Consider the following 9,279-nt stretch of genomic DNA (forward strand, 5'->3'; position numbering starts at 1 on the left):
TATAAGAATAGTGCTGGTAAGAAGGAAGGTTCAAGTATGACCATCAAGCCTATCCCACGGGGAAGCGAGAGAACGCTCAGCTACTAACTAACCTTCTACCTTAATCCACGACCTCCATGCTCTCCTATCTAAGGTCCTGCTTGCAGATAATTGAAAACGATTTATGTCCCAAAAACTTATATATATATATATATATAATGGTACCTTTAGCGTACACCAGCAAAGTTGTACTTCTCAAACATGGTTTCTACCTGTAATTCAGGTAAATCCGAGTATAAGTTAAGAGTCAATGAAGCAGTACAAAGACTGAATGCATTTTTCAAAAAAGAAAAACATTAACACAAACCATATTTTCACTATTTTGAGATGGATTGAGAGGCGGATTTGTCAGCTGAATTTTGCATTCTGTAGGATCTATCTTCAATAGCGGAACGAAAGGAAAGCTGTATCAGTTAATCATGAACTTTTCATATAATAAGCATTTCAAAAAAAAAAAAATCTCAAGAAGTAGCTATAACATCTAGTTTAGCAAGCAACTGTTGAACTAATAAAGTTTCAACCAGGATTTTCTTTCTCTAAGAAGAGCTTCCTAGTTTTCGATAAATGCAAGAGAACACTCACATTTTCATTGTAGGGTAAGAATATAGTGAGAGATGTTCACCTTCAAGTTTTGTTCCATTAGGGACTCTTCATATCGTAGCATTGGCATCCCCACAACACAAAGGGAATACAGATGTGGGAAAATTCTTACACGAAAAGCTACACTTGACATACTGCATTAGTTCATCAAAACATTGAGAATCGACACAATATTTTACTGTTGCAATAGGTAGAATCATTAGTTATGTTTAAGCAAATAGTTTGTACAAAACAGTTTCTTACTTCATAAAACTGAAAAACAGGTTCCACTAGGAAAGGAATAGCATCGTGATTGAGCCGTTACTCATTAGAATGATGGACTTCATGACCAGAATGGAGAAAAAGAATAAGAAAAAAATTCTTGTAATCAGAAGTTATGAATAATACTATCCATTGGGTTTCCCCATTTTTATACATATCAAATATGGATCGCGTCAAATAATTATTTATTTATTTCACCTGATTCATTTTCAACCACTTCATATTCGAGTTGTCACCCCTAATTGCAGCTAATAAGCTAGGACCAATAAAGAGTTGAAGCTCAGCACATGGAGACTAACAAGACGAGTAAAGTTCTCATGTTCTATATAAAGGTACTAGGCATGGAAATGCTATACCTAAAAGGGTTTAAGTTACGCAAACTAAAATAAGAAACTATTATCCCATCAGAGAAACTATTTTAAGCTTGTCGAACTACAACAATTGATTTATATATTTGTGCACCACTAATAACTTGATGCTATCATCGAGCTATTTGTACATCTTTTCAACTACATAGAATCATTCTGTAGCCTCTGTTGATTAGCTAAAAGGGTTCCGGTTTCTCAATGACCAGAGAGCAAAATTGTATCTGGATGGGAAAACCTAACTCTTTTTTACACAAGCTAACAGCCTAGCTACATGGTTATAATTCATTATTTTGGTCAAATAGCTTTAAACCCCAGCTCACATCCTCACAGTGCCTCACATGAGGAACAATTTTGCTCGTGTCAGTTCCCGCTTTCTTTTTACAATCATAGTAAGGTGGGGCATGGAAACATGGCTCCAGTGATACAGCTCGAACACAAGGTGGATTATGGGCTGTTCTGTTCTCAGGCTTGTATAGGATCCAGGGCTTCAAACCTCCAAGACCATGAGCTACATATCCAAAAGTCGACCATGCACTTGTAACCAATTTGTCTGTTAAACTCAGTAGATACATTTCTGCCAACGCCTTCCTTTCATGCCAGAGCTTCTCAGTTTGTTGATGTTCCTCCTGACTCGGCTGGTAAACGCCAACGATCTCTCCTGTCACGGTGGGATGCTCCCAGTACATGTTTCGGAACTCTTCAAAGTATCCAAGGCTTAGAGAAGTGATCAGGACGGCTATGGTTTTCTGCTTCCCGGATGGATTAAGAATAGGCTCCTCCCGATTAATTTGTGGCAGCAGATTCTCATTCATCAAACAAGCGGTAATCTGATCCACTACATACTTAAAAGGACCAACACCTGTATCAAAGACTCGAATTTGAATGCCTAGTTTTTCATCTCCTTGGACTAAATAAGCTTGATAGTACCTCATAACAAGCCCCCATACAGAATTAGTGGGATGGAACAGGTATCTACTCAGGAAGTGGAAAATAGTTTCTTTTTCCGGAAAAAGATTACTTAGCTCTTGCTCGAACGCTGGCATCAAAAAAAGATAAGGCACAAAATAGTTATCTGTCCTCATGACTAGCCAAGGGATTTTGTGTAGAATACTTTGGTCCTGGTCACAGAAAAATAATTTATCTTGATCATCGTAGTCGTGAGCTAAATGAAGGTAGATGAAGGGAGGTAGTATTGAACCAGTTGAATTGCCTATGATATCATGTTTCACCATATAACCATAACAATGAGGAGATTCCTGATTAAACATACTAAACTGGTCGATTATAGGAAAATCTGGTGGAAGCAACCAGGAAACCCCGGGAAAAGGTTCACAGAACAGATCAGGCATATTAACTCCGGGATCAACAAGTAAGACTCGATTTGTAAGCAGAGCATAAAGGAAAGCAGAAGCTAAGGTTAGCATCCTATTTCCTAAACCACTATACGAAATCCAAACCAAGTAACTGCAATCTGCAGAATCTCTGTATTGGCCAGACTTAATAAGTTCAACACTTCTATTGTATAATACTGTATGAGGTCCACATTGCTTATGAAGAGCCTCATAGTTTCGTAACTTTGAGATGAGATAAGAAGAAGGCTTCTGGCGTAATTCTTTATGATATAAGACTGACTCTTGTCTACTTAGACAAGATCTTTCATCAAATCCAGAAGTAAGAAGGCCATCAAGTAGTTTATCTTTCTGCACGGTGATTGACAGATGACTAACATCTTCAGTGGCTGGAAAAGCGAAAAAAAGAAGTAAATCAAATAGAAGAAAAAGCTGATCATATTTTAGGGAAGCCATGATCAGGTAAAACAGACATTTTTCAAAGTGTCCAATCTACAATCAAACTAGAATAGCAAGCAAAACACTATAGAGTTCAACAAAATTACTGAGATGAAACTGATTCTTCAGCAGCAAACCTTGCTACTTAGCTTTAGCTTTATTCTACTGATTTAATCTTCAAAAACAAGCAGCGTCTTTCTAACTTTCATCACTGATCGATATACTAGGCAAATGAGCAAGCACAAAATAAATATCTCGGACCCAATGCCATTACTTCGCATCCATTTCCATCTCCAACACAAGGACATAGGGAGAAACAGAGAATGTACTTGAGCTTTCGCTTCAATAAGTCAGTTATACGCCAATCAACAGTAGGCAATTTGCAACAATGTAATTAAGATAACAATGTGACAAGTAATATTAAGGAAATGACAACCAAAAATACTAAATATTTTGGATTACTAACATTCAACCTAAAAAGGTGACCGATCAGCTCCTAATCCGCTTCAAATACTTACTACTAGTAATAATTCATTCCATTTTTATACCTTGCGTGAATTTCTTTTGTTTAGTTCCATTCCTCCTTTTCAGTTCCAAAACCAAAACTTCTTACTGGCAGTAGTAAAACTCTAGGCCATCAACATTGGAGCCGTGCACAATCCATGTCTATACGCGCTAGTATTTATTGACAGTATATATACATACTATCAACTTCATGCAAATTATTGGTTTCGTTTCTGAACTATTGACAGCCTTAAAAACACCATTTTACATGACTAACTAAACTTAGATACACCCCAATCTGTCATATGATATAGCAAGTGGTACCAAACTCTCGTAAGAGCATGATATTCTTATCACTTAGATGCATCTCGATTTACAAATTGTCTCAAACTCTTATAAAATGTTGTCAATAAGAGTTGCTGAATGAGCACAGTCATCTTCAGCAATGTGTGATGTATGTGTTCTGGTTAGGAAATTAAACAAAAGGGAAAAATCAAGTACCATCAGGATCAGTCAAAAGCCTGAGACGAGTATGAGAGGGTAAGTCTTTGAGTATAATAGAGGCTGCTGTGAATACCATCAAACCAACAATGAAAAATCCGATAAGTTTGACAGGATTCAAACTCCACTTCGACGTGGAAATTGGTTTATCCAAAGACCACACCGCCTGTCGATGATCACTCCAACTTCTTTTCAATCTCTTCATTCTCCTTTCATCAAATGGATCGGAGTAATTAATTCATTAACAACACTAAATCCATCAAAGCTTATATTATACCGTATTAGTATTTAAAATCAATTAGAATAGCCCTTCTGTTATGTCTGCAATTACACTGGAAAAAAGTTTGTTACCGCAGCTATGGGAAGACAAGAAATATTCTCCGATGTCCTATTTCATTCATTTAATATCGAGTTTTTTTCACCTAAATCGATTAATTACTACTCTCTCTGTTTCTATTTATATATGGGAAAATGCATAAATACCTCTCAACTTATGCCTGAAAACTCAGTGACACACTTATACTATACTAAGAACCCATTAACTTATTTTATAAATAATTTTCTATCCCTTTTATGGCATACGCGGCACTAGATTGAAAGAAAAAGTCAACGGCCCACAAGATAATGTCACGTAAACCGAAAAAGAGTAGAAAATTATCAATAAAATAAGTTCAGGGGTTAATAGGACCTTAATTATAGTATAAATGTGTCTCTGAAATTTCGAGCTTAGGTTGAGGGGTATTTGTGCATTATCTCTTGACTTCGATTCTTCGATGGAGGTAGATTATGCATGGTTTATGTTATTCGATAGTAAACTCTTAATAGTGATTTATATGTGTTGAATGATATTGTGAAGTTTTCTATGTACTTGATTGTGTGGTTATGTGACTTGTTTGTGTGTTTTGTGATTAGTCTAAAATCTTGAGACCGTGGAATTTATATTCTTGAACCTTCTTTATCGAAGTGATGCCTTGAATAAAAAGGGCTTGATGAAATATTATCAAGGGAAAAGAGTCTGATATACCCCTCAACTTTGTCATTTGGAGCTAATATATCCCCGTTATAAAAGTGGCTCATATATGCCCTTACCGTTATACAAACGGCTCACATATACCCCTCCCGTTACAAAATGGCTCATATATACCCTTCATTTAACGGAAGTTAAAAAATTAGTTTTAAATTGATATTTATTACTTGTAATTTTTTAAAAAAAAATTAGTTAAGGATATATATGATTCTTCTATCAAAGTTCAAGGTATATTTTAATTTTTTTCATATATAAATTATTTTTTGACTTTTTTTATTATAATTATTTGAGTTTCTTATTCTTATGTTTTTCTTTCATTCCTTAGTTTAAAGAGAACAAATTTAAACTATTTTTTTTGTGTGTATTGTAATTTAATTTCATATTCGAAGAAAAGAATTGGTCATCTACAATAAGTTTTACAAGAATATTAGTGAAACATAAATAAATTTGATTATCAAAATAATAATTATAAATTAGTCATTGAAACAAAAAAAAGTCAAAAAAAATATGTTTGACGAGGATTAAATTTACTCATATGGGATTATATTTTTTAGAGAAAAAAAATAAAAATTTAGATTAAAATTATTATTTTTTCCATTTCCGTTAGAGGAAAAGGGTATATGTGTGCCATTTGTTTACAAGTAGGGGTATATATGATCCACTTTCATAACAAGGGGTATATCAGCTCTAAATGACAAAGTTGAGGGGTATATCAGACCCTTTTCCCTATTATCAATGAATTGAAAGTGGTGATAATAAATGATAAATTAATGGTATTATTGGATCAGAGTCATGTTCCGACACAGTATTATTGGATCAGGGTGTCACGTTTCGACACGGTATTATTAGATCGGAGTGTCACGTTCCGACACGATATTCTTGGATCAAAGTGTCACATTCCGATACGGTATTCTAGGATTGAAGTGTCACATTCCGATATGGTATTATTGGATTGGAGTGTAACTTTCCGACACAGAATAATTGTATTGGAGTGTCACGTTTCGACACTAGAGTATTAAAGAAAAAACATATTGAATTAACAAAATGTATTCAATCTCAAAGAACTCAATTTCCCAAATAGTTCAGTTGGAGGCATGAGTCCTCATGAATGATCTTGATATCGTTAACTTATTGCATACTTACTTTAGTGTTGTTGACACTTGTTTATGTTGTTTGTTGCTTACCACCTGTTAAGTGTCGTAGTTGAGTTCATACTATTATTCATCGTATGTAAGTTTCTATTTTGGGTTGACCGATGATACCTACTCAGTACATGTTGCCTCGTACTGAGCCCTACTTGTATTTTTCTTTGTTTTCCTTTCATGGAGTTTAGCAAGTGTACCGTTGAATTCGACTCGACCTCAGCTCTAGCAAGTCTCGGCATATCAGGTCCAAGGGTGAGTTATTAATTCGAGCTTGGATTGGATTCTCTCGGTCATTACTTGCTAGTAATAAATTTCTTTTTTGTTTGATAAATAAAAGTGTCAATACATTCTTTGGGCCTTAATTATTTCTTACTTTAACATTATTGACATCTAAATCAATACAAGAGCACCTTTATGACATATTCCTCATCAGCATTTGAAGAGCTTAGTGAGGGTAAGCAAGCTAAATTTTGATTAACCACTGACATATGCACCATTTTGTTTATTTACAACATATTCTCTACAAAATCACTAGACATTTGTGCCTAGTATTATGTCATCTAGCATTGCAGCATCAACGTACAAAGTAGGGGTGTACGAAACCAAATCGAAAATCGGTGATTAATTCCGAGGGAGTTTCCAAAAGTATGTATCACTGAAACATCCTGCGAGAATTCACATAAAACTGGAAACTAAACGTTATCCAAACCTGTGAAATGTACTCCTTGGAATATATATGCCTACAATTTATCCCAACACATTACATTTTCTACAATTTATCACCACAAACTGTTGTCCTTTTCATTCTTATACATCTTCATGTCCTTTTTACCTTTACTTTAATTTTCTACTTTCCACAATTTGTCTTATTAGTGACATAAGTTTCTTGTCATTTTCCACCATAAAAAAAAAACAAATTGTACAGTTTTGGCATAGTAGTCAAACAAAGAATTTACTGGACTAATAAATGTTGTATAAGCGCTATTGTCCCACATCGGCTATTCAAAAGGAAAAATGGTCCTTTAAAACTAAAAGGATAAGTGCATAGTTCACCTCCAGGGGGTGTGGAGCTGAGATCAATGCACGATTAATGTCCAAACCCTAAACCGCTTCTGTAATCAGAAGAGTTTAGAGTAAGGGGGTGGTTTGCCCGGTGTTTTCCTCCAGTTGTGCCAAACAAAAGAAACACCGATGCCTACGCGTGTGTTAGATCCCGGAGTTGAATACCTCCGGGCAGGTTAGAAGGTAGTGGTGCCCATTGACACGAACGTCTCTGATGCTCACTTTGTTCCTCGCTTGCCAGCACCTCCACTTTTTGACTCTTTTTTTTCCCGATATTTTTCAATTCATATTCGAATATATATTCTAGACAGGTTAGAAGGTAGTGCTCATTGACATGGACGTGTCTGATGCTCACTTTGTTCCTCGCTTGCCATCACCCCCACTTTTTGACTCTTTTTTTTCGATATTATTCAGTTCATATTCAAATACATATTCTTTATTCCTACTTATAACGTCTCTGATGCTCACTTTGTTCCTCGCTTGCCAGCACCCCCACTTTTTGACTCTTTTTTTCGACATTATTCAGTTCATATTCAAATACATATTCTTTATTCCTACTTATAACGTCTCTGATGCTCACTTTGTTCCTCGCTTGCCAGCACCCCCACTTTTTGACTCTTTTTTTTCCCGATATTTTTCAATTCATATTCGAATATATATTCTAGACAGGTTAGAAGGTAGTGCTCATTGACATGGACGTGTCTGATGCTCACTTTGTTCCTCGCTTGCCATCACCCCCACTTTTTGACTCTTTTTTTCGACATTATTCAATTCATATTCAAATACATATTCTTTATTCCTACTTATAACGTCTCTGATGCTCACTTTGTTCCTCGCTTGCCAGCACCCCCACTTTTTGACTCTTTTTTTCGACATTATTCAGTTCATATTCAAATACATATTCTTTATTCCTACTTATAACGTCTCTGATGCTCACTTTGTTCCTCGCTTGCCAGCACCCCCACTTTTTGACTCTTTTTTTTCCCGATATTTTTCAATTCATATTCGAATATATATTCTAGACAGGTTAGAAGGTAGTGCTCATTGACATGGACGTGTCTGATGCTCACTTTGTTCCTCGCTTGCCATCACCCCCACTTTTTGACTCTTTTTTTCGACATTATTCAATTCATATTCAAATACATATTCTTTATTCCTACTTATATGTCATCGTAATTAAGTTATGCATGAACGAACATTTATGTTTAATTATATAGTTTTTCTATGTTGGTCAAATTCATGTTTTTCATAGTCTATTTAACAAATTTATCCCTCATTCATTTTAAATGTTATGGTGCATTTTTTGAAAATTAATTTGACTAATTTATAAACTAGATTATATTAATTCAATATTTTAAGAAAAAAAATAGATATTTAAAAACTATACGAAAGTATTAAATCCAAAACATTTGTTCTCTTTCATTTTCCCCTTGATTTATTTTAATATTTATATAGTTATTACATGCCAAATTCCACTTACATCATCAGCTTAATTTGGTTGAGTCAATGTTAAAAATATGTATTTTAATTTTTATTTATTTATTTACTAGGTAACTTAAAATATTATATTGAAATATAAATTAATCTTTTCATATTATTTGAATATAAAAACTTTATAGTTCAAATTAAATTAAATATATTAAAATTTGAATTCAACTTATTATTATTCACATTGTACTAATTTCTAACAAACATAATACACTACTATTACATTAAGAAAGAAAAGTACTTTTTCATATTTCATAAAACATAAATTGATTTAATATCATATGACAAGCTTAAAAATAAACAAAGCTCGTTAAAAAGATTATTGATATTTCATAAAACATAAATTGATTTAATGTCATATAACAAGCTTAAAAATAAATAAAGCTCGTTAAAAAGATTATTGGCGAAAAAAAACATAGCCTATACATAAGAGTTTGATTTTATTTATTACATTACATACTCCCTTCTTTTTTCACTTTCTTACATTACATACTCCC

At 34.1% G+C, this 9,279-nt stretch overlaps 1 protein-coding gene across 1 annotated transcript; it reads right to left on the reverse strand.

Annotated features, from left to right (window-relative positions):
• Positions 1–1,207: 1,207 nt before the first annotated feature.
• On the reverse strand, positions 1,208–4,619 carry LOC101261727 (galactoside 2-alpha-L-fucosyltransferase-like). Its single transcript, XM_026031829.2, has 2 exons — positions 4,061–4,619; positions 1,208–3,006 (listed from the first exon to the last, which is right to left on the reverse strand). Exons 1-2 carry the CDS (start codon positions 4,263–4,265, stop codon positions 1,544–1,546), a joined length of 1,668 nt encoding a protein of 555 aa, XP_025887614.2. The 5' UTR covers positions 4,266–4,619; the 3' UTR covers positions 1,208–1,543.
• Positions 4,620–9,279: the final 4,660 nt, after the last annotated feature.

Source organism: Solanum lycopersicum, chromosome 7, assembly GCF_036512215.1.
Source record: "Solanum lycopersicum chromosome 7, SLM_r2.1".
NCBI lineage: Eukaryota > Viridiplantae > Streptophyta > Magnoliopsida > Solanales > Solanaceae > Solanum > Solanum lycopersicum.

Excerpts from the sequence above, each read along its gene's own strand:
- LOC101261727 (XM_026031829.2), bottom strand. The coding sequence starts at position 4,265 with ATGAAGAGATTGAAAAGAAGTTGGAGTGATCATCGACAGGCGGTGTGG. Across the intron at positions 3,007-4,060 it reads GCTTTTGACTGATCCTGATG|CCACTGAAGATGTTAGTCAT; the intron begins GTACTTGATTTT and ends TCGCTTTTCCAG.